This window comes from Lactuca sativa, chromosome 4 (assembly GCF_002870075.4).
Source record: "Lactuca sativa cultivar Salinas chromosome 4, Lsat_Salinas_v11, whole genome shotgun sequence".
Classification (NCBI taxonomy): domain Eukaryota; kingdom Viridiplantae; phylum Streptophyta; class Magnoliopsida; order Asterales; family Asteraceae; genus Lactuca; species Lactuca sativa.
Window position 1 is genome coordinate 52,199,964 of NC_056626.2, and position 25,634 is coordinate 52,225,597.

At 36.7% G+C, this 25,634-nt stretch overlaps 3 protein-coding genes across 3 annotated transcripts; 1 reads left to right on the forward strand and 2 right to left on the reverse strand.

The window, feature by feature from the left end:
- The first annotated feature begins 12,442 nt into the window (after positions 1-12,442).
- Positions 12,443-14,959, forward strand: LOC111876760 (laccase-6). Its single transcript, XM_023873324.2, has 6 exons — positions 12,443-12,754; positions 12,859-13,010; positions 13,105-13,349; positions 13,431-13,559; positions 13,658-14,599; positions 14,682-14,959. Exons 1-6 carry the CDS (start codon positions 12,632-12,634, stop codon positions 14,810-14,812), a joined length of 1,722 nt encoding a protein of 573 aa, XP_023729092.1. The 5' UTR covers positions 12,443-12,631; the 3' UTR covers positions 14,813-14,959.
- A 97-nt stretch (positions 14,960-15,056) lies between these two features.
- On the reverse strand, positions 15,057-16,554 carry LOC111876761 (pyridoxine/pyridoxamine 5'-phosphate oxidase 2). Its single transcript, XM_023873325.3, has 8 exons — positions 16,436-16,554; positions 16,197-16,337; positions 16,040-16,089; positions 15,909-15,966; positions 15,787-15,819; positions 15,622-15,717; positions 15,332-15,502; positions 15,057-15,247 (listed from the first exon to the last, which is right to left on the reverse strand). Exons 2-8 carry the CDS (start codon positions 16,284-16,286, stop codon positions 15,149-15,151), a joined length of 597 nt encoding a protein of 198 aa, XP_023729093.1. The 5' UTR covers positions 16,287-16,337; positions 16,436-16,554; the 3' UTR covers positions 15,057-15,148.
- Positions 16,555-22,754: 6,200 nt separating this feature from the next.
- On the reverse strand, positions 22,755-24,260 carry LOC111876759 (uncharacterized). Its single transcript, XM_023873323.3, has 3 exons — positions 23,837-24,260; positions 23,194-23,342; positions 22,755-23,096 (listed from the first exon to the last, which is right to left on the reverse strand). The coding sequence occupies exons 1-3, from the start codon at positions 24,011-24,013 to the stop codon at positions 22,958-22,960; spliced, it is 465 nt and encodes a 154-aa protein (XP_023729091.1). The 5' UTR covers positions 24,014-24,260; the 3' UTR covers positions 22,755-22,957.
- Between the last annotated feature and the right edge of the window lie 1,374 nt (positions 24,261-25,634).

Consider the following 25,634-nt stretch of genomic DNA (forward strand, 5'->3'; position numbering starts at 1 on the left):
TATGATCCCGTAGTCAACCTCCACCAATCCTTTTCCCTAAGCCTCAGCAAGTTCAGAGCACACCTCACCCTTTGATCAGCAGGGCATGAACACGTGAAGAAACATCCTTCCACATCCGACAACCATCTCATAGCAACAATCGGATCCTAAATCCCATCGAAGGTAGGGGGCTTCGTATTATCGAAGTCCCGATACTGAAATCCCCGACCGGCTCCTCTTCCTGCCGCTGCTACAACCGCTACGGCTGTTGCGGCAACCGTCTCTGCAAGAGCTGCATAGTGCTCATCGAAGTACTCAACCATGGAGGTCTTGATCGACCCAAACAACTCTGGCAACTCAGCTTGGAACATAGTAGCAACCTCATCATGCAAGATATCACGAATCCTAGCATCCAACTCATCCGTCCTCATCTGAACAATGACCTTGGTTGGTACAGATCCATCCCGATCACCCTCTCCTAATCCCGATCCTGAACCGGATCTTGCCCCTAAGCGTCTCGTAATCACCATACTGCAATATACCAAAAGATCGTCAGATACTCCTCATAACAGCCCGGGAACCAACTTCTAACCAACAGCCCAGGGGTTGTGACTTCCTTGATACGCGTATGGGTCCTGTGCTTTCAGTAGTACGGGCCCATACTACCTTGTACACCTACCCATATTTGTCTCAAGTATCACCACAACGCCCTAAACATATACACACATAACAAGTGCTCAATCCTCACTCCTAGAGGAATGCTAAAGGTCACATAATTGGCCTCCCGACCTCTCACAACCCACCCATCCATGAAACTTCTACCAACTCCTGCAACACTAGTGTATGCTGGCCATACATAATGTTGGACCCTATAGACTTTTGAATATCTGACTCTACCCTAAGCCCCCAATCAAACAAGAACATAACAAAAAGGCTGAACCAAACATTCTCAGGCTATAACATCTTAATTATGTACAACCACAATGCATACACTAAATATCTAAAACAATGATGTCAATTTCATACAAAGGAAACCCTAGGCTAGCAGGCATCATGTAATCAGGCAATTCTATCATGCAATTCCTGAAGATCCCTAGCCTAGTACTAGCATGCTGTTCTAATCATATTACATAATCAAATAACTTGTACGATATTTTGGGGTCTCCTTACTGGCTCCGGCTGATCATACCTTCTGCATCCTCCTTTACTCATTTTGAAAACCATTTAGAAAAAAATCATTTTAAAATTCTTCCTTGATTTGGGACTGGATTCACACGAATGTTCCTCCAATTCACTCAAACCAAGGATCTGATACCAACTTGTAACGACCAAAAATTTTCAACCAATTTAAAACATTTTAATACTTTCCAAAAATCATTAAGTTAATACGACTTGTTTCAAAACAGTTTGAAACATCAGAGTATCCCCAGAACCACATCACAAAATCATGAAATATAAGGAGCGGTACGATCACGCCTTTGCCTTGCCACGATCACCTGAAGTACCTGAAACAATAAACTGAAACCGTAAGCTCGAAAGCTTAGTGAGTTCCCCCAAAACACCCATACACACATAACCATATACATACATCAATAAACAACATACTATGGGTACAATCAACCACCGGGTTGGAATACCCCAGGCCCTCAACCATCGGGTTGGAATGCCAACATACTATGAGTCCAATCATCCTCGGGATGGAATACTCTCGGCCCACAACTATCGGGTTGGAATGCCCACACACCTATACATACAATAACTGCTATGGGTCCAATCATCCCTCGGGATGGAATACCCCAGGCCATCAACCATCGGGTTGGAATGCCATCATACTACAAGTCCAATCATCCTACCGGGATGGAATACTCCTGGCCCACAACCATCGGGTTGGAATGCCCACATACTATCAAACATGTGCATTTATCAAATAATTACATAACAGTCTACTGAAACAATATACTAGGGCCCTATCATCCTACCGGGATGGAATACCCTCTAAAACTATTCAAACATGCACTCATATCACATGTAATCTCTTACCAGCACGCAGACAGTCCGACCAGCTACAGGGCACTAAGCATAACCACATCCAGTCTACCAGGATGCCAATCTAACCAACCATACTAGCATATAATCATCCATTCTAGCAGAATATCATACTAACATATCACAACAGCAATTACTCAAATAAAAATTCAAAGGGTCGGCCTTGGTGCCTTAGACCCTTAGTATAGTGAGGATAACTCACCTTGAACTGTTGAAACCCTGTTGGTACCCTTCTGGCTGCTATCTGAAAATCCCCGCACTGCTGCTCATCTAGCTCCCCGAACTATCAATGCCACAATAATACTTAGCCCAAAATACAATATCCTTCTAAGGGTAAATTTACCAATTTAACCTTAACCCAATCTGGTCCATGACTAAGGCCCAAAACCAAAATATGAAAGGCCTAACACTAGGTAAGCTTCTCAATCCCACTAGTGACCCACTAATGGCCCAATTTGCTACATTGGGCCCAATCCCCTAATGGGCCTCACCCTAAGCCCAAAATATATTCCTTGGTCCATATAATATGATTTATGATGGCCCAAGTACCCAAACATGCCCCGAACCATGGCCCAAAAACTCATGATCCATACAGACAGAGTACGTGGGGCGTTCCCCCATGTACGCTAAGCGTACGGAAAAAATGATGAGTACGCTGGGCGTACCTGCACGTATGCTCAGTGTAATGCCCCTGTTAAGTCCTTCATTAAGTGCTTATTACTCCATTTCAAGGGCTCCAAACTCAGATCCAGGTCCTTTTTCAGGCCTTATTCCATAAAGTCACTGACTTGGTGACTTTACTTGGCCCCAAACAACTCAAACTCTAAAATGATCATCTACTTTCATGAAAATGGTCCTAACTCTTGCATGGCTCCATTAAGACCGTCAAGGTATCAACTTTCTGTTCTAGGAGGTCATTTAGCACCAAGGGTGGCAACCCTTGGCCTGGAAATCGGATTTAGGCTATAAAGCTTCCACCTTGGACCAAAAACTATTTTATAACCCAACACACAAGATCTAATCATCCATAGATAAATTTGTGAGATTTTTACCTTAAAAAGGTTCCAAAAGGTGATGCTATCTCAAATCTAAGAGCTCCAGCCACCCAACTCCTTCTTTGCCAACTTCTTCTTTCTTCTTCCAAGCCCTCATATACCAAACCAAGCTCTCCAAGGTCAAATACCCACAACAATGGAGGAAGAACGACTACTTAGGGTTTCTGAGGGTAAGAGGGTGGATATGGAGCCTAGGGTGGGAACCATTATGTTTCTTATATAGTGGTTGGCCTTAAAAATAGGGTTTTCTAGACACTGGATGTACGTTGGGCGTACACCTCTAACACCCGCGTTAATTTAACCCATCTACGCTGGGCATAACCCAGCTTATGCTGGGCGTACCCAGCTATGCACACGCATGCCTTCCATGCATGCCTAGGACCATTTTTTCCAAATATTTCCTTTAGGGACCATTATTGTCACTATCTTCAAAGTGACCTAACTCCTTCATCCTAAGTCCATTTCCGACGAACTTTATATCCACGACAAGGTGGTGAGAAGCCCTACGCTTCCAGCAACACACCCCGTCTGAAACCTTCTAGAATGAACCCAATGCCCATAAAAGTCCGAAATGCCCTTACCCTTGGTCTCGGGAATCCGTAAATAAAAGCTCTTTAGAACGGGGCGTTACAAATAAGGGTATATTTGTAATCTTGCTATGATTAATTATGGTAATTGATTGGAATCTTTAATAACCTTTAAATCATGAAAAGGAAAATCAATTTATAAACCCTATAAAACCACCCACCGACCCCTTTATCAAAATCCATCGTATCCTTCACCACCTCTAACGTTCGCCTCCTTGAAGTCCCCTTCAACTCCTCCGACAATAGCCTCCCTCCTAACTCTAAGAACACCGGTTTTCTCTCTTTAGATCTACGATTTCCTTGCCAGGAGAGAGCTTTACTCATTAGTGGTAGAGTTATTACCACAACAGAATGCTAAGATGAAGTTAAATCAAGAATTGCATCTCGTAGAACAAGGGTGAGTTAAATCAAGAATTGCATCTCCACTTTTATTGATTTGACTTTTCTTTTAATTTCTTTGATTTGATTTTTGATCCTACACATAAGTCTAAAAAAAAAATTAGACTTTGAATATGTTGTTTGACGAATATATATTTTTTCAATTTTTTGATTTGATTTTTACACCAATTAGCTTAAAACAATGTTTTTGTGTTTTGATGTGGCTTTCCTATTGCTGCCGGATAGAAGCAAAACATATTATATGTGTTTATGTTTTTGGATTTTGTATATGTGATACACACAAAAAAAAAGAAATATAAACAAAGTTATTTTTCATTTTTTGGTATAATAAGCATAACGTAATGTAATTGCAGAAGGAAAGGTGGCTACATATCTTGTAGGTTTGTTGTTGAGTTGTCCCCATGTGTACAATCTGGGCATCTTTTATAGATTTACATTTTGATAAGGATTTTGATAATTCACTAATTGGTTTATTTCTGTTTCTTATATTGATGTTTCGAGCTTCAAAGGGTAATGAAAACATAGAATGATTTTAAAAAATCATTCTTATGCATGACAGCACACCAACACATATATACATGTTATACACACGATGCATGCAATGTGAAGTTGAGTCTATTTGTGTTTTCAGCTATTGATGCTCCTGGTGGTTTTCTTTTGGAATGGTGGTCTATCTTTTAGGATATATTTATCACAAGGACAAATGAGAAACATTCTGAGGCTGCTGCATCATATATAGAGGTCTCTTCTCCATTTATATATTTTAATTGTTTTTTTCTTAGTCACCTTTTGTGTTAACATGATCTTTTCTTGCATTTATATTTCAAATGGTTTTGTTCATTGGGTATATTCTTGATAATACAAATTCTTTAATAATATTCAAAACCATTATGCAAGAATAGTTTATTCTGTAAGAATATTATTGTTGTATTCTGATAGAATTGTAGTTAATTATTTATATATTTAATGTGCAGTTGTTACAAGTGTATCACTACAAAATATTTGGCAACAAATTTGTGATAGAAATGGCTTGAATACCGGATGGGAAAGGCTTGAAGAATGAATTAAAGAATGATCACACTCACTGTTTAAGAATGCTGTTATTTTTTTAAGAATTACACTTGTTATTCTTTCAGAATGTTATTATTATTCAATGAATCCCATTCATAAAATGTAATTATTAGGTATATTATTAGTTCAAGAATCGATTTTGTGTATTCTTTCATAATGTATTTACTAGTTTATGCTTGGCATTCTATCATTCTGACAGAATAAAATCGAAAAATATATTTACTAGTTTATGGTTAGCATTCTATCATTCTGACAGAATAAAATCAGATTTTTAAATTTGAATTAATTTAAAATATTCAGATTTTTAAAAATAAAGGATATAATTATCCCTAAAAATCCGAAAATTTCCTTTTTTTAATATAGGTTAATTGACTAAAATGCCCTTATGCTGAAATTTATATGCTTATATGGTACATGTTATCCTATTTTAATATCATAGACCCTCAGATCATGACCTTTGATTCTATTCCATCCGGTGGTCCAAATCTGTGTATTTTGGCACATAATAGTTAGTAAAAACAAAATAACCTAACCCTATATATATATATATATATATATATATATATATATATATATATATATATATATATATACATACACACACTAGGTGTGAGACCCATGTATTACATGAATTTATTTAAAAGAAAAAACTAAATACAAAATTCTAAACATTTGAAAAGTTGAATTTATAAGAAAAATAAGAAAATATTGAATTATAAAAATCAAAATATTTTTTTCTTTTAAATTTAAACAAATAATTTAGATGAATAAATAAATAAAATTAATGAATCTTTAATTTTAAATTAAAAGAAAAGTTCATTAATAAAATTAATATCCATTTATTCTTGTATTTAAATACTATATGGAATTTAATAAAATGAAAAAACCATAAAATGACATGTGGAATAAAAATAAATTTAAAATAGCCACAAAATTACATTTGGTAAAAATAAATGAGAATATGACATGCGGCAAAAAGATCTTAGATGGTGGGGTATTTTTCATATACATATTTACACCCACCCACCCATATATATATATATATATATATATATATATATATATATATATATAGGGTTAGGTTATTTTGTTTTCATTATCTATTGTGTGCATGTATGATTGATTCTGGACCAATCATTTTAGTTATTTTAAGAAAGTAATTAATGCATATTACATATTGAAGATATAATACATATTAATTACATCTTCAACATTTAATATGCATTAATTACTTTCTTAAAAATAACTAAAATGATTGGTCCAGAATCAATCATACATGCACACAATAGATAGTGAAAACATTTGAACCTAACTCTCTCTCTCTCTCTCTCTCTCTATATATATATATATATATATATATATATATATATATATATATATATATATATATATATATTGTAACACCCAAAGTCAGGAAGGCCAAGAAAGGAAAGGAAACCCTAAGTTTAAGGGACGACTCATCGAGTCTAAGGAGGAGCTCGGCGAGTCCAAGCGGGATCCGGGTCAAGGAGTAAGTGACCGACTCGGCGAGTCGGCCAAGGAGACTCGGCGAGTCTGGTCTGAACGAGGAAAACCCTAAATCCGGGACTTGGAGCCTATTTAAACGTCTCATTCTCTCCCTTAGGGTTCCTTTACCGCCTCTTTCACCCAGAACACCGAACCCTAAGCCCCATTGTTGCTCATTCAAGCTTCCAAGCCATTTTTGGGTGTTTTGAAGGAAGAAGGAAGAGGGGAATCATTGAAGCTTCAAGGATTGGCCTTAGATCTGGAGTTTGTGGAACCTTTCTGAGTTATTGAAGGTACTAGGTTGTCTCCTTCATGAAGCATAAAGTAACTGTTCTTGAGTTGATTATAGAGCCTCCTTGCCTTAAACCCTAGTTTATGGTGTGTTTAGCCTAGATCTCCTTCTCTACACGTAAAGTTTGCAACTTTACGTGAGGAATAGGCTTGGGAATGGCAGATCTACAGTTTGGAGTCCATGCATGACTCAAAAGTCCTCTACATGTTTGAGGATCTGAATGGACTTGGCGAGTCCTTTGAGTGGACTCGGTGAGTAGCATGAAGATTAGGAGCAACTCGATGAGTGGGATGAACAGCTCGTCGAGTTAGATTCTTGGACTCGGCGAGTCAGGTCGCGAAACCCCAAACCCTTCGAGTTGAGACTCGAATCAGTGAGTCGAGTGGAGACTCGGTGAGTCGGACAGGTCAGGACTCGGAAATCGGTAGACTCGGCGAGTCATGGACTGACTCGCGCGAGTCGAGTCGCGAATGGAAGGATTCTGAGCATATGAACTCGGCGAGTCAGTAGGTTGACTCGGCGAGTAGGGTCCACCTAGGAGGTTGACCTTGACCAGGACTTTGACTTTGACCAGCGTTGACTGGGTTAACTTTCGGGGGTCAATTAGACTAAGTGTTGCATTGATATTGGTAGCTCGGGGAGCTAGTGGAGCAGGAGTTCAGGAAGTTGCCGGGAACAGCTAGAGGGGCTATCAGCAAGTTCAGCAAGTGCAGGTGAGTTTCCCTTTTGTGTGAATGGGTCTACGGCCACAATGTCGGCCCATGTAGTTATGAGTAGAAGACCCGGGGGTTAGCCCTAGGCACAGTATGCTAGTATGATATTCAGGACGAGGTCCAATGATAGCGGGCGGGTGCCCAAGGAATGGTTTATGTGATAGTTTATACTGTGTGATACTTGTATGTGCCTGGTAGGGAGGTGAGTGTGGGCGAGGTCCCGTAACTCACCAATAGCAGAGTGTGGATGGTGTTCCACATCTCATTAGCAGCAAATCAGGGGCGAGGCCCAAGTTAGGGAAGGAGTGAGGGTGGGTTGGGCCCGCACCTCACTATCAGCAGGAGTATGGACGGGGTTCCATGACTCATCATTAGCAGGACAAGGGCGAGGCCCAGAGACAGGCGAGGCCTTAGGACAAGATCCGTTAGTATGTGTTTAGCTTATGTGATGTGATATGTTTATGTGCTATTATATGTTAGCGGGAGAGGCCCTGTGACAGGCGATGCCTAAGTGAAACAGATCTGTATCCGAGTGAGGCTCGAAGCCAGGCAGGGCCTGGAGCGGCGGGGACGTTGTAGCGGGCGAGGCCCGAGGTAGGGGGCGAGGCCTAGGATAGCGGGCGTGGCCCAGTATGTGCAGTATGTGGTTATGCATGGTATGTGGTAGGGTGGGGAACTCACTAAGCTTCGTGCTTACGGTTTTTGGTTTTGGTTTCAGGTACATCCGGTAGCAGAGGGAAGAGCTCGGGGTGATCGCATGACACACACCATAGATTAGACAGCCTTAGAATGTTTACTCTGATAACGAACATGTGTTTTGGAAATTAATACTCTGATTATGTTTTGGATTGATGACTTTGCTTTAAGTAATGTTTTATTAAAAGAATTTTTTAGTCTTGAATTTTGGGACGTTATATATATATATATATATATATATATATATATATATATATATATATATATATATATATATATATATATATATATATATATATATATGGGTGGGTGTAAATATGTATATGAAAAATACCACACCATCTAAACAGGTTAAGCTGAAATTGCCCAAGGCTCCATCACATGGAGCACTAACAATATTTTGTGTGTTAGCTAGTTTTCAAACTTTGGAACCTTGTATGTGAAATTCTAAATAGCACCATTTTTCATTAGCTTTATACATACTATTTTAGTGCCAAAGTGCAACATCATCATAGTATTAGTCTATATGTTATATTATTAATTATACATGTTTTAGGCATAATTGTATTGTATTAAACATGTTTTACTATTAGTCCATAGTTTATTTAGTCATGGTCCAACCCACAAAATATGAGAAATAATAACCTATATAGTTATTAGAAAATATTTCATGATATCAAAGCGCTCTCTCTCTCTCTCTCTCACCTTAACTGTCATATGCACCATGTCGACAAAAGAAACCTCAGAAAAAAAAAACTCTTCGGAATAACAAACATCAAATCCTGCATACAACCCACGCTAGATCTTGGCAAACTCAACTAGGATGCATTATGATAGCTCTTCAAAACTCACTATATGAGTTTTGATGTGTTGGACCATCTCACCGACATCAGCCCTATCACTCTAGATAATTAAAAAAAAAAAAAAAAAAAAAAAAAAAAGACAAAGCTCGACTCGTTGGTGAAACTCATATTTATGGAACGATTAGTAAGGGTTTACGATTTTCTTTTTCCAATTTTGATGAACCCGTCCATGAGAAAAACTTGGTCGCATATTTGATCAGCAGTCACAAAGAAAAATATGATTAAATATATCACCCTTCAAACACGTTTAATGCTTCTTCTTGAGGAATATCGACAACCCGCTTCCATCCCCATTCCCCACACTAGAGGGGTACAAACCGTTTTTTTTCCGAACCGGTTCGGTTCAAGTCAACAAAGTCAACACCGGTTCACCCTTAAACCGGTTCGGTTTCAAACCGGTTCACCATCGAATTTATCCGATCCTATATAAACCGGTTCGGTTTAGTGCAAACCGGTTCACTTCAAACCGGATCATCTTAAACCGGTTCTTCGAACATGTTAAAAAAAACCGGCAGAAATTGTATATTTTTTTTATTGTTTGTTTTATTTTTTGGGATATTATAGGTTACATAAAAAAACATCTTCAAGCATCTCGAAAAACCGGTTCATAACTGGTCCAAAAAACGGTTCATAATTGGTTTAAAAACCGGTTCATAATCGGGCCAAAACCGGTTCGGAAGTCCGGTTCATTGTAAACCGGTTCGAAACCGGTCCCGTCGTTCGGAAATACGAATTGGTTCAAACCACCGGTTCGGTTCGGCATCGGATCGGTTCTAGCTTGGACCGGTTCAGAGGTGAACCGGTTTTCGGTTCCGACACCGGTTCGGATCGTTATTGGTGCATATTATGATCAATTGGTTTCAAACCGGTTCACCCTTAAACCACTACCCCACACCGAGGCGACAATACTATTCCAGCCCATCTTAGTCGTTATTGCAATGGGCCTAACTTCGGCCCACAAGCCTGCCTCGTTAACAGCAACAACACCGGGCTCAACAACTTGATGCCTTATAATTTTGATTGCTATGAAAACTTTACTTGAGCCTTAGTATTTTGCAATTCAACCTTGATAGCTCGTTTTGCATAGTTTTTTTTTTGGAAACGGACATTCTATTAAAGGAACCCGCAACTAGCAAGGAACTAGAGGGGAACAAACAAAGAAAAAGAAATAAAAGAAGAAGAACAAGAGTACATTTTTTGCATAGTTCTTGGTGCATATTATGATCGATTGGTTAATTTCATGCACTTCATTGAAGGAATTGTAAAATAAGTATACTGGATGAAAAAATAAAATATATGTTAAAATCGAGGAGATTTCACGAAATTATTATTATTATTATTATTATTATTATTATTTAGCAATAACTCTTTATTTTGCAAAAAAAAAGGTCATTAAATGATAGTTTCATTTATTTTTTGTGATTAGCTAAATCTTTGACCAAACGAGAACTTTAATTTTGTTTGTAATATTTACCGATGGGAAACACTAAAGTCTCAGGATGTTAAAGATCGGCTCTTGTTTACCCTTTTTTAACACTTTTTAAGCTATTTATGAAGCTTCAACCATTGGATACCATTGTTCATTGGCTTTTTTCACATTTTTCACATTTCATTGGCTTTTTTCGTTCTTTTTATTTTCTCTACATGTTATGGTCACACTTTTAGTTCTTGTAACATGCATATTTATATCTTTTCGCACCTTATAAACGGGTATTAAATTGATGAAAAAAAAAGTAACAGACATCATATGTTCTTTGACCTGCCAAAAGATAGTAACCGATAAATAACCCAATTAAATTGTAAAGATTAAATATAAAACACGAGAATTTACAAAGTAAATAATTAGAGTATAATTGAAGAAAAGAAGCAAAAAAAATAATAATATAAGTATCCGACAAATTTAAGGGGTTGTTTTTTGTTTAAAACAAAATACCAAATCAATTAAAATATGTTAAAGACATGATGTATGAGGGCAGCAAACTGATTTTCTTTATATCTGTTCACCAAATCTGATTTAATATTATGCATTTTTACACAAATTTCACTTGTAACTTATGAAGAAAAAAAAATCTAATAAGAAATAGGGTTTGTTTTTAGAGACATTGGCTCCAACTGCTTTCTTTGACATGATAAAAATATTAAAAACATATTGACATAATCATCATCGTGTACGCATGCATGGCCATGGCTTTCATCTTCATTTATATTCGTATTTAAACAATATAAACTAATTTCTTCCCTTCCCTTAGTATAGTTAAACATTATATAAACATTTAAGTCGATACTTTTCTTTTCTTTTATTTCATTAATTATTAGAAAAAATTTATATATATGTTTCACGTTACTAGGTACTTAGATAGATACAGCGGTATACATTAATATCAACTTAAACGAGTTTCATGAGTAAAGTCAACCCTCGTGATGGAAAAATGTCATTTTTCATAACTCAAAGTCGAAACTTGTTTTATTTTCAATCATGACAACTGTAAAAAAATGATATAGTTTCCACATAATCAGATAACTACATAATCAAATAACTGTTATTTATGTCGACTTGAAACTAGACAACCGAAATTCGGTTAGGGAATTGGGAACAATAGTTCCCTTAACAATCCCTAAATTTCTTAGTCATAATCCAATATTGTTTGGAGAACAACAAAACAAAATTATTGTAAGAGTCCCTACATTAGCATGCACCAATGGCTTATCATCATTTCTAGAAGTAGAATGTCCAATTAAAGCAAAGCAAATTCAACTTTTAACCATCACTGCAAAGTAAAAGATAAAAGAAATTATAATAAAAAAAAAAAAAAAAAAAAAAGAACAGCTTCTTCCTTTGGTCAGTCTTGATAGATTCTCTCCCTCCATCTTTATAAACTTTAGAGTAAATTAGAGTTTGGGTCTAGAACGTAATTTCTTTTTTGCAATTTTGATTCAACTAAAATGACTATTTTTGGTGCATGAGTAACTGATTTTATAAATTTGGTCCCGAAATATAATCATTTCACTTGGGAAAGGAACCAAAAATGTTACAAAAACCTCAAAAGCATGAAAATTGCAAGAAAAAAACTATTTGGGATCAAAATTGGAAAAATCAACTATACTAAGTGACCAAAAATGTAATATAATATGTTTGAAGCAGGTGTGAGTGAAGCAAGAGTTGAAGAGAAAACATCTCCCAACAACTGATTATTAGAAATCCAAAAGTAAAGTGAATCATGAAAGCTGACAAACATAATACACCTTCATAAATCCTTTTTTTCTCCTTCTTCCAACTTTTACTAAAAAATATAAAAAATATTTTCCATAAAAATAAAAATAAAAAATAAAAAGAACCTTTGGTGAAGCATTAAAAAGCCTCCCCTCCCTTCTATCATTTTCTCACTTCTTCTTTACACATTCTTCTCTCAAAGTGTAAGCAAAAATGGCCAATTCTTCAAAGCATGGCCTAATAAGCTTACTATTTCTTTGTATTTTTGCTCATAACATGCTTCATGTCATGTCCCAATGGCCTAAAGGTGGATCAACAAGATACTACGACTTCAAGGTCTCTCTTTCTATTCCTATTTCAATTTCTATTTTTCTTTATGATTCTCTTTTCTGTTTTTTTGAATTTAACTGATTTTGATAATTAAAAATTATGTTTATTAGGTACAAATGTTAAAAGTCAACAAACTTTGTCAAACGAGAGAGATAGTAACCATCAACCAGATGTACCCTGGGCCAGTTGTGTACGCACAAGAAGATGACAGAATTATCGTAAAACTCACAAATGAGACACCATACAATACCACAATTCACTGGTATACTTTTCTTTAAAAAAATATGATTATCTTTTTTTATATATATACATATAAAAAATCTAATTTACGTTAATGATTGAAATATTTATATCAGGCATGGTGTGAGACAGATTCTAACTTGTTGGTCAGATGGACCTTCTTATATCACTCAATGTCCTGTTCAATCGGGTCAAACTTTTACATATGAGTTTACTTTGGTCAAACAAAAAGGTACCCTTTTCTGGCATGCTCATTTTTCATGGCTTAGAGCAACTGTTTATGGTGCAATCATCATCTACCCTAAAAAAGGAGTCCCTTATCCTTTTAAATCTCCTTACGAAGAGCACACCATTATCTTAGGTCAGTGATTTTTCATTTTTATACACAATATTAATCAAAACAGAATTCAAAATTTTAAAAGTATCGTTTTTACTTATTAAGGGGAGTATTGGAATTGGGATCTTGTGCAACTTGAGAAGAATGTGACAGCTGGCGGTGGTGGTGCTCCGGTGGCGGATGCGTACACCATCAATGGTCATCCGGGTCCCAACTACAACTGCTCAACAAATGGTAATTGTCCATATATAGGTTCAATTCATCAAAATATGTTACATTTTCCCCATAGAAACACGTTGAATTATTTATTTATTTGTTTTTTTGAAAAACAGATGTGTTCAAGATTGATGTAGTGCCCGGGAAAACCTACATGTTAAGAATAATTGGTGCTCTTCTAAACATGGAAAGCTTCTTCACAATTGCTAACCATAAGTTAACCATAGTTGAAGCAGATGGAGAATACACAAAACCATTCACCACAGATCGAGTCATGTTAGGGCCAGGTCACACCCTAAATGTCCTAGTCACAGCCAATCAAAAAATAGGAAGATATTCCATGGCCATGGGCCCCTACATGTCAGCCCAAAATGTCGCATTTCAAAACATAACATCAATCGCATACTTCCAATACATAGGCGCCACACCAAATAGCGTCACATTACCCGCTCCTTTACCTAAATTTAATGATAATTTAGCTGTTAAAACGGTTATGGATGGGTTAAAAAGTCTAGAAGTTTCCAATGTCCCTAAAGAGATAGACACCAATCTTTTTTTCACAATCGGGCTTAACGTCAACAAATGTGGATCAAAAACACCGAAGAAGAATTGCCAGGGTTTGAATGGTGGTGTCATGGGAGCTTCCATGAACAATAATAGTTTCATTAGGCCGAATTTTTCGATTCTTGGAGCTTATTATGAGCATATCAATGGTGGGTTTACTGAGGATTTTCCTGGGTCTCCTTTGAAATTTTATGATTTTGTTAATGGAGCGCCTAATTCGGCTCCTAATGACACGGGATCTGTTAATGGGACGAGAACAAAGGTTATTGAATATGGAAGTCGGGTCCAGATTATTTTACAGGATACGGGTACAGTTACTACTGAAAATCACCCGATTCATCTTCATGGGTATAGTTTTTATGTGATTGGATATGGTAGTGGGAATTATAACCCGCAAACTGCTAATTTTAATTTAATGGACCCACCTTACATGAACACGATTGGGGTGCCTGTTGGTGGATGGGCTGCGATCAGATTTGTTGCTGATAATCCAGGTAAAACACAAACTTTATTAAAAAAAAAAAAAAAAACAACATAGAAAATATTTTTGAGGTTTATGTTTTGTAATGTTGTTAGGGGTTTGGTTTATGCATTGTCACTTGGAGATACATTTGACTTGGGGATTAGCGGTTGCATTGGTGGTGAAGAATGGTGTGGGGCCAATGGAGACGCTTCCTCATCCTCCAGCAGATATGCCACGTTGTTAGTTAAATTAGGTTGTGATCTTTTATCAAGTAAAAGATTTTCGAAAACAAGTGTGCATTATTAAGTATTTAAGTGTGATTTTCAATTTTTTAGAATATATCGTGTAAAAAAGCTCATGTTTCGGTGAATAAAATTGAAAGTTTTGATGATATTTATGTGACAATTACAGGTGGAGAATTTGATTAAAGAAGTGTAGTTGGGGAGAGTTAGTGTGCCTAAACTATATAATAGTATATGTATAAAAGCTAAAGAAATCAAACCTTTTTTATTTTATTCAGACATGAAGATGAAAGTGTTATAACTTATAACTTATACATCATAGTGACAGTTGATAAAGATCATGGGTTGACTCTGTCTGAACTCCAACAACTCTCTTCATTGATGTTCTTCCTAGAGAAGGCTAACCTCTCGTTACTCTTCAAATTCACATAATCAACCTGAGTACAAAACAAATTCTTACAATTATAATGAGTAGAATAAATAACATACAAATAAATATATGAGCAGAAAATGATTTGGACCTGATCAGGGTCAAGAAGGAGCAAGCAATAAGCTGAAACAGGTCCGGCTGAAGGGTCCAATGAAGTTGGCACCTCGGATGATTGATCACCTAAAGATGGAAGCCCTGGAGTTGGACCCAGATACTGGAGCCTTGATTTTGGTGAACTAGCAAACCAAGCTTTCTCTCTTTGCTGTATCATAGATTCCAAAGATGATCAAGAACAGATACATTTGTAGCGATTGTTTCAATTGTTTCAAATACTAACACAATTTGTCAATTTGAAACAAGGAGATCATAAAACAGAGCTACCTGAAGTTTCATGGGGTCAGGGTTTGATCCATCAATGACATCGACTTTACCATTGATCCGGAATTGTTCCCACGAATCAGTAAAATACCAACAAATCTAAATCATAACGAATCCATTTAGAATATGAGAAATGAAGGGAGACTTAGGGAATCAAAGTGTACATACTTCAGCAAATGGGCATTGTTTAAGATCTTCAATCTGCAGTTAAAATTTTCACAAATCAATAACCTAGTTTCGGATATACCGAATTCACCTCTGATTAAGATTTCTAAGCTGAAACAATCAACCTTGTGACTTCTGCAGTCCGTGTTGATTTGAATTTTATTGCTAGTATCTGCAAATCCCCTACATAACAACAAACGCCCAAATTTCGTAACACATTAACACCAAAAATCGTGTGTGTCTCTGTGTGTAATACCTGAAAACAACGGTGCGATTAGCAGGTCTTCCATTGGATCCTATCGTTGCCTGTAAACCCCGAAATTGAGAGCAAGGTTATTCCGATAGAAGGTGTTTGGATAAAAAGAGAAAGAAAGAAAGACGATGCCTTAGGGATATAACATATATGTACGTACGAATTGAAGATAGGAAGAGTGGCGGAGGTGGGAATTGGACTGCAGTGCGTTGAGAAGAAGCTGTTTCCATGGCGCTGTTACTGTGCCCATGTCTAATCAGTGCTCCTCCGAAGCGTCTGGTTTTACGTCGACTTTCGGTTCCTAAATGACATTTTTAAATAATTGAAGGGTCTACAAAACTTCATAATAAGAATTAAGAACCCTAACCAAAATCTATATGGTGTTTTCAATCAACTAACCTGGTTTGGAGTACGAGGACTACAAGTCTAGTACAATTAGTTAGGAGCTTAGTGCAATATGTTTTATAATTACTAGTTGCTGTCATTGAAGTTTGGGATTGTCTTGGATCCAATAGGTTTCGTATTGGCTGAGTCAACTCAGCAATCTGTTTTTGATTTTGGTATTATCTGAGTCAGCTTGACAAACACAGTTGCTAGATAGCCCAACTCAGTAAAACCTTATAGAGGAGAAAGCCTTTCTTTATTGTCATTTTCAAATTGAAGTTTGGGATTGTCTTGTTAGGCGGTGGGATCGTAAACTTCGGTATTTGCCGAGTCAGCTCAGCAAACTGTTTCTGAACTTGGTATTGGCTGAGTCAGCTCGACAAAAACCGTTGCTAGACAACCCAACTCAGTCAAACCTTATAGAGGAGAAAGTTTTCTTTATCGTTATTTTCTTTTTTTTTTTGACAAAAATGCAAAAATGGTCCCTGTGGTTTGTCATTTTTTGTGGATATGGTCCAAACCTTTTAAAAATTGGATTTCTGGTCCTTATGGAGAGGTTTGTTTGTGGAACAAGCCCTTGGGGTTAACAGCCGTTTGTTTGTGGCTGTTAAACCCCTCACGTGCATTGCACATGAGGGCATAAATGTCATTTTACTTGAGGGACCATTTTTACAATTCCAGAAATAACATATAAGACTTCCCCAACGTTCAAGTTCTTCCCCAAACGTTGTTCTGCAACTTCGAAGTTGTTCTTCCTTCTCTCTTCCTTCTCTCATCTCTCTTTGTTAACAGTCGGGGTGTCAGTTAATCACACGATGGTTCTCTGTTTTTGTGGTAAGTTTGCTGTTGTTAAATGCTCATGGACACCAAAGAACCCAGGCAGACGTTTCTATGCTTGCCCTCAAAAGGTAAAGAAATTCGTTTGCACCCATTTTGATTTGTAATCGAATAACATTTGTTATTTTCCCCTTTTTGAAGGATTCTGCTTGTCGCTTCATCGGATGGGTTGATCCCCCCATGTGTGAAAGGTCTAAAGTCATTATTCCTGGACTATTGAGAAATATTAACCGAATGCAAGCTTGGTGCACAGCTCTGAAGATCATGTTGCTGGCTAGTTGGGTGTTTTTTGTGATTTTGTTCATAAGGTCTGTTTAGGTTTAGGTAATAGGTCAATGGGGTGGGTTTTTATTTGTTGAAGATCGATAAAAGTGTGGTTTTTTGGTGAATTAATGGTTTTTGGTACTTTGACCTAGGTTCTTTGTAGTTGTTTGTAAGGTCAAAGTAAGTTGTGTATGTAGTAAATGACTTCCTGGTATAAATATGAATTTTATGGAATTGCTTATGTTGTTTGTAAGGTTCTTTGTAGTTTTTGTAAGGTGAAAGAAAGGTTAATGTGAATAATTGACTATAATGGTTATAATAAACAACAATAACAAAAAACCATAATAACCAAGGCTGCAATTACATAATAGACTACAAGCATATAGTGCAATTACATTATCCCAAAATATGCAACCATATATATATGTTCTAATACTTATCATACTAATGAAAACCAAAAGAACCATAAGTCATAAGTTGTTTAACATCAAAACACTTCCAAAAGTAGCAAATAACATCTGCCAAAACAAACACAACCTTGATCTTCAACTTCCACCTAACTTCCACCTCCTTGACCTTTGCATGTCCTTGAGTTGTGACCTTTGTTTTTGCATTTTGCACATGTTACACTGACATATTTCCTTGTTAATTTTTGAACTCCATCAGGACCCACTTTACAGCCTTCTTCCTGACTTACACCATGAGTACCAGTCTGACTTTGACTCCCTCTTTGACTCTGACTCAATTTTTCATCCTCACTTTTCTTCCTCTTCTTTGTAGGCCTACCTGGTTGTTTGTGATGTATTGGAGGGACAAGTGTGGTGGGACACAAACTTTTAGGCCACATTATTCTTCCTTTTATGGGCTCTACCTTATAGGAATATGCATTCTTCCATGTATCCAACCAGTATACCTTATTGACCCACCTGTAAATGTCACCAACATCCTCTGAGTTCTTGGTCATTTCATAAAGGGTTGCAATGGCATGTTTACATGGGATGCCTATTAGCTCCCACTTTCTGCAAGTACATGTGTTGTTCCTAACATCTACAACATGTTGGTCTTGCCATGCCCCAGTGACTTGGTATTTGTCACCCCCATTCCACCTAGCAATGTAATGTGATGCATGAGACTTGTTTACATCCAATATGGTTGTTGCAGTGGGTGTTAAAGGCCCTTTTGCCTTGTCCATCACCTTCATAACATTACATATTCTCTTCATCAGGTATTGTCTAATATACTCCAAACAACCTATGATAGGCTTATCTCTTCCCTCTATTATCTTGCTGTTAAATACCTCACAAAGGTTGTTTAACAGTATATCAGAGATTGCTCTGCCTGTTAAAAAAATTAACATATTGTTTTAAGTACAAGTACACATTTAACATATAGTAATTTATGGTAATTTATGTACCTGTAAAATGGCTTCTTGCCCAGTGTTTTGGAGGAATCTTTCTAAGCCATTCACATGCCTCCTTGTCATAGTTGCTAAATTCTTTCATGCAATGTTCAAATTCAGGTACAGTGGTTGCAGTTGCACATCTCCATAAATGATCCTTGTACTCTTTCAATTTCCATTTCACTCTCATGTTCTGATGTATGTGCCTGAGACAATACCTGTGCTCAGCACATGGGAATAGTTGGGCTATTGCCGGTATTAAACCCTATAACAATAACAATAATTAAGTATTTAGTTTATATAATAATAAGTAATTAATAATACAAGTTAGAAAGAGATACCTTTTGTCGATCTGTGATAAAGGTAAAGTTAGAGTTTGAACCAAGATCCAAGTCTTCTCCTAAACACTGCAAGAACCATACCCAACTACTTTTGTTCTCTGTCTCAACAATGGCATAAGCAAGGGGGTAAATACCATTGTTAGAGTCCAACCCAACTGCTGTTAGAACCTGCCCAGGAAATGGTCCTTTCATATGCGCACCATCGAAACCCAAAAGATCCCTGAGGCCAGCCTTAAAACCTTTTTTCAGGGGACCTAAGCAAATGTAGATTCTTTTAAACCTCCTCGTTGGGTTTGATGGGTTTTGTTCACTGTAAACATCAATCTTGACAGTTGTGTCAAGATTGGTTGCTTGCAATTCAAGGACATAGTCCCTCAAGATCTCATATTGTTTCGTATAGTCACCCTCCACGATCTTAGTTGCAATAGCCTTGGCCCTGAATACTTTGTCAATAGAAACACCAACCTCAAAGTCCTTTTGAAGTTGTTCCTGCAAAGCTCGAAGAGGAATCCCTGGATTCGTGTCAATTTGGTCCATGATTCGCTTGGATATAAAAGTAGCAGTGCAAGCTCTAATCTTCCTACTTTGAAGGCAAGTATGGTTGTCATTTAATGTCCTTACAAACCAAGGAGATTCTGTGTTTGACCTAGAAGCATGAAGGAACCAACTACAGTTTACTTTTTCTGAATTGACCTCTTTGCCCTTGCTTTTATTTTTGGTATTAAGGCCCACCACCCCACTTGCATTGATGACAGGGACTACACCTCTACACAATGCCCGAAGTCTAAGCTTGTCATTCTTTTTATAATATAAATTCCTCCTAGTTTCTAGTGCGTGCATGTCAATTTTTTCTTTCAATTCTTTCTTTGATTTAAACTTTTGCCCAACATAAAAACTGGCCTTATGGATATTGCCAAGACTGCATCTTTTCTCCTTAGCCAGATTTTTAAGAACACATCTTCTTTTCCTTTCATCTTCTGACCCTTCATCTAAAGAATCCCATCTATCATTGTCAATGACTTCTATGTCCTCATGTTCATCATTTGTCCCAACCCCGTTATGAAACCCATCCATTTGAACACAACCATAATCCTTATCAAGATTGAGGTTAAAGTCAGTCATATCCACCTCCACTTCTGATACATTGTTTTCATCATCAACAAGTTCATCATATTGTTCTTCTGATTGTTGCCCAAGATCATCACTGTCAGCAGACTTTTCATGTTCAGACTGATGGTCTTCAACATTCTCATCTTCTGGTGGTTGATAATGTTCTCCATCAAAAGGATCAAAGTGATCATGAGAAAAGTTCTCATAATGAAAGTCATCATAATCAAAGTTATCATGGTCACCACCTTGATCTTGTACCACATCATCCATGTTAGCATGCTCAACCTCTTGATCTTGAACCACATCATCCATGTTAGCATGCTCAACCTCTTGATCTTGAACCACATCATCCATGTTAGCATGCTCACCAGCTTGATCTTGTACCATATCATCTAATTTAGGATTCTCACTACCTTGATCTTGTACAACATCATCCAATTTAGCATGATCACCACCTTGATCTTCTACTACATCATCCAATTCAACTAAACAAAGTTTTTTGGCACAAGAACTTTGACCAACTATTGAGTTCACCCTTACATTTCTTCTATACTGTGGTGAAACTTCTGTAGGGACTTTGTCATAGAGTATCAAGGACATATACCCTGCCAACTGTGTTTGATCATCAGCTTCATCTATCATTGGGGTTTTATGCTTTGCTGGTATTTGAGGTACATTTGCTTCTTTTGGAAGATCACCATCACAGAGCTCCTTAATAATAACTTTTTGCTTTCCTTTTGGAGACATAAAATAGGTCAGCAAATTAGTTTGTCCATGTTCTGTATACACTTCAATGACCTTGTTATCTCCAATATACTGAGCCAAATTCAAGACATCATCATCATTCCCTAAAGCTCTGAGGCCAAAATCCAAGTCTTCATGAGGAATCCTAAAATGGTAATATATTACTGGGGGTACAGAGTAACCTAGCTCAACCATCATTGCGTCTAGTTCATGAACTGAGAACTCATCAATGTCTACTAAATCAATATATCTCACTTCACCTTTAACATATTTCGTGTTTGGAAGCTTCGTAAAATTTCCACCATGGTGTAGCTTTATGCTGAACATTGTTGGTACACGCTCTACAAGATACAAAAAACATTAAGTAACAAATTATCAGATGTTTGCATTTTTGGCTTAATTCTTCAGATCATCAAGAAACCTAACAAAATTTCGTAAACAGAGGATAACTGAAACTAACCATATTCATTTGTGATGTCATACGTCTCGCCTTTTGGCCTAATCGCCCACATTACGAACACCATTTACAGTTGAAAAGCAAAAACAAGTAAACACCTTGGACCAAATCTTGATTAGGGTTTTTGCGTTAAAAACGAATGACGAATTAGATGGAAGTGGAAGAGATAACTAAATATTTTGTGATTTTGTGTGTAATATGGCGCTAAGACGGTAACAGGCGAGTTTATTTCTGGAATTGTAAAAATGGTCCTCAAGTAAATTGACATTTATGCCCTCATGTGCAATGCACGTGAGGGGTTTAACAGCCACAAACAAACGGCTGTTAACCCCAAGGGCTTGTTCCACAAACAAACCTCTCCATAAGGACCAGAAATCCAATTTTTAAAAGGTTTGGACCATATCCACAAAAAATGACAAACCACGGGGACCATTTTTGCATTTTTGTCTTTTTTTTTCCCTCTCTTCTTCCCAATTTAGCAAAACTCTCCTCTTCTTTCTTCTTTCACAGGTGGATTTCACTTTTATCGAAAATGCCACAGAATAATAAATAAGCAATTTGGCACATGAAAGTTTTTTAGTCAATTTTGGACCATATTTGTGTAACCCAACTTTACCACAATAGTAATGTCTATAGCCACTTAAACGTTGCGAAGCATAATCTAAAATTTGAAAAGGTTATCATGGTAAACGAAGTGACTAAACCCAAATTTAAATGAATTCTTTGTTAGCAATATCGTATTTGATGATTCTAATGTCATTGAGCGGATTGGAATTTATGCGAGTATCTTATACAAATCAGATGATGTAAAATGCATGTTTTTTATGGTTTATGGTTTATTACTAAATAGAAGTGTTGTTCTTTATAGTTTAATTTAGAATAAGGTTAAGGGTTTTGGAAAGATCCAGATTTCAAACCCGAAATTTAACTAGATTTCATCCTTGGAAATTGTAGTTTTTGTCTTCTTCCAATAATAGCTTCTTTAATCTTTATTAGGGTTTAAGGTTTATTGTTTGTATGAGGTTGGTTTGATCCCGAACATGACAAATAGAAGGGATCAAGGAGAAGAGCCTCTTGCAATGGTGCCTGTGACTGATCATTGTAAAAAAAAAAAGAGCCAAACATAATTATATGAAGTCAACTTTTTGAAGATGAAGAAAACACAGAAATGAATCTCCAAGATACAATAAAGTTCCACTATACAGAGGTGAATCTTTCATTTTTATTTTCAATATCAATCAGTGCATTTGTAGAACAGGAATGCAGCAGCATAAACAAAAATGATAACCTTTCCAATCTTGACTTTATATTACCCGTTTCAGTACAAAGGAGAGTGAACAACTTCCAAACATGATGAACATTGAACAACAACCTATTAATACCACTCACATATCTCCATTAATCCCAAAGATTCTGACTTTATGCATATTAGGAAACTTGGCAATAACAAGCACAATCACAGCAACTGTGTTTAAAAACAGCATTGGGTGTTGGTAATCTGTTGTGTGTGAAGCTATCAAATACCTGCAACTCAAAGAAAAACAACACCCAAGATAAATGTTTACAGTTTACTTAATCAGAAATCAGAAATCACCATTGTAGCTTAAATATGTTTACTTACAGAACAACAGGAACGACTGTTAAAAACTTTCTGTTTCTAGTGAGCTGTTTTCCATTGTCGATCTGTTCCCACCATGTCAGCCTGTTGTAAATCCCTTGGTCTTCTGCAAATGGAGTCCCTTTCATCCAATGGAAAAAGTGATAAGTGACCTAATAAGAAACAGGACTTAGACATTCATCATAGATACAAAACACTGACAACTAATTGGATCAATATATAATAGAAAGCTATAAGAATTTGATATAGCCTACAAAGAAACTGAAAGATCTCATCTTTCAGCTATCCCTCAATCTTAACTGATGATTAGAAAACCCTAAATACGAAATAGAGAAAATTCAACACCGGTAGGGCTTCAGGATCTCATTGGCTTACATATGCCAAAAACGAAATCGAACACATCATATTTCAGTAATTTTTCCAAATTGTACCATAATTGTATTGGATGACATTGATTTACTAAGAAGATTGAATTCAATTTTCTATAATCAACCTTAGATCGAACACCTAACAGTAACCCTCAAAACCAAATCGAATTGAGATGCAGAAAGAAGACAAATCATCTGTCTTTCAATGAGATGGAACAGTATTTAAATTTTGAGATTGAGAGAGAGAGAGAGAGAGAGAGAGAGAGAGGCATAATTACGAGGAAGTGGGAGAGATTAACGATGGTCCAAGCCATGCCAGGGGTGCAACCAGAAACGGAGAGAATGAGAAGCCATGAAAAGAACAAGATGAAGATGTAGGTTGTCCATACTCCTGGGTACGTGAACCAGTCGGTGTTTCTGTTCAGATCCGTCGTCGGTGTCGCCTTCACGTACATCTTCTGTGATTCTTATCAACTTCACCAAGATTTCCTTGATGAAATGGAGAAGATGAGAAGCAGTTATTCCCAAATCAAATGAATGATTAAAATCAAAAATCCCACGGAAGATGTGCCTCGAAAAACACCAAGAGACGTTACGAACCAAAAACTCTCTCTCGTGACGGAACAGGGGCTGATGAGGGCTGATCCTGATCGTGATATTTTTTGCAAAATGTGGAGATCGATTAACAAGGACAAAGCTAACACCTAAACTAGCCTATGAAAAGTCAAAATGCATCTAATAGCAATTAATATTTCAAATGCTATTTATTAAAATTACAGTTATTAAAATGACGGTAGTTGAAGGTCTATTTAAAATGTTGACTTAACTTATATTCTTGGTCCATGTGGTTTACACAAAATAATATTTTTGGTTCTTTTTTTGGAAAAGTAACAGCATTCGACCTTATTTCACTATTTGATACCACCATTGGTCCCTTCGACCATTACACTGATAAATATTTTAAAATGTCTACTTTACCCTCATACCAACTGAGTAAAAACATATAACATACTAACCATATTTGTATAAAACTCAAAACTTAAAAAACATATCTTAAATGTCGTTATGGAAGGTGAAAGTTGTTGAGTTGAGGTGGGGATCGATTATTTCTGAATAAGACTTCTATTTTACCCTCAACGCCAAAATGAGAGCCATTTTAGCCGACTGGGAAATTGAAGTCCACCGAAAATTCGAACTCATGCCCGAAATCTTTACCTCACAGTCAACGATTAACTGATACCTCTCAATGCGAACAATTCCCAAAGAGAACTTCAGTTGGTTGGCATCAGTGTAATGTTGATTGCTTGTAAGTATGAAGAAATTTGGCCACTTGAAGTGAATGATGTGATCGTGATATCGGATAACACGTATACAAGGGAACAGATTTTAGGAATGGTGAAAGCGATTCTTGGAATTTTTAGGGTGGTATTTGATTGTTCATACATCGTATGTGTTTCTTGTTGGGTATACGAAAGCTTTTGTTCCTTCTGATAATGAGGTATATTTTTGAAAAGAATTCAGTTTGTTCGTAATTATGAATTATGAAAATTTGATGTTTCTCTTTTTTGTGGATTTAGATGGAGAATATGGTGTTTTTCTTGACTGAGTTGAGTTTGGTTCATTACTCGATTAGTATGGGGAATAATCCTTTGAAGCTTGTTACTTTTGTTGTTTATGTTGCTAGGTGTACGATAAGACTACTGCTTGGAATGGGACACTCAAGTATCATATTGGGTACCCTCACACCAAGAGTACATGCATGATAATTGGGTAGGGCTCAATTATTTCTTGAAATTGAGATTGGATTGACGATAACTAAAATATTAGTTATCATTGTATAACGAGTGAGATGACAAAACGGGCAGCAAGTTGCGTCGCTAAGTCTTTTTGTATGGTAAAACAAATTCCTCTGAAGACTACATTCATAGATCTTGGGGATATAACATTGCTATGCATGATCCATTGTACTATATTAAGAAGCGTCACCGCATCTGCACGCGAGAAAAAAATGGTATGAAAATGTGTTGATTTTCTATGCATGATTTCTCATGGTTGGTGACTTTGCCTGTAGCAACT

What these genes read in the sequence shown, in the direction of transcription:
- LOC111876760 (XM_023873324.2), top strand. Translation starts at nt 12,632, where the DNA reads ATGGCCAATTCTTCAAAGCATGGCCTAATAAGCTTACTATTTCTTTGT. An exon ending in CAAGATACTACGACTTCAAG is followed by an intron (nt 12,755 to 12,858) that starts GTCTCTCTTTCT and finishes TATGTTTATTAG; the next exon opens with GTACAAATGTTAAAAGTCAA. An exon ending in TACAATACCACAATTCACTG is followed by an intron (nt 13,011 to 13,104) that starts GTATACTTTTCT and finishes TATTTATATCAG; the next exon opens with GCATGGTGTGAGACAGATTC.
- LOC111876761 (XM_023873325.3), bottom strand. Translation starts at nt 16,286, where the DNA reads ATGGGCACAGTAACAGCGCCATGGAAACAGCTTCTTCTCAACGCACTG. An exon ending in AACAATGCCCATTTGCTGAA is followed by an intron (nt 15,718 to 15,786) that starts GTATGTACACTT and finishes GTTATGATTTAG; the next exon opens with ATTTGTTGGTATTTTACTGA. An exon ending in CTGACCCCATGAAACTTCAG is followed by an intron (nt 15,503 to 15,621) that starts GTAGCTCTGTTT and finishes TCTATGATACAG; the next exon opens with CAAAGAGAGAAAGCTTGGTT.
- LOC111876759 (XM_023873323.3), bottom strand. Translation starts at nt 24,013, where the DNA reads ATGTACGTGAAGGCGACACCGACGACGGATCTGAACAGAAACACCGAC. An exon ending in TTAATCTCTCCCACTTCCTC is followed by an intron (nt 23,343 to 23,836) that starts GTAATTATGCCT and finishes GTTTCTTATTAG; the next exon opens with GTCACTTATCACTTTTTCCA. An exon ending in ACAGTCGTTCCTGTTGTTCT is followed by an intron (nt 23,097 to 23,193) that starts GTAAGTAAACAT and finishes TTTGAGTTGCAG; the next exon opens with GTATTTGATAGCTTCACACA.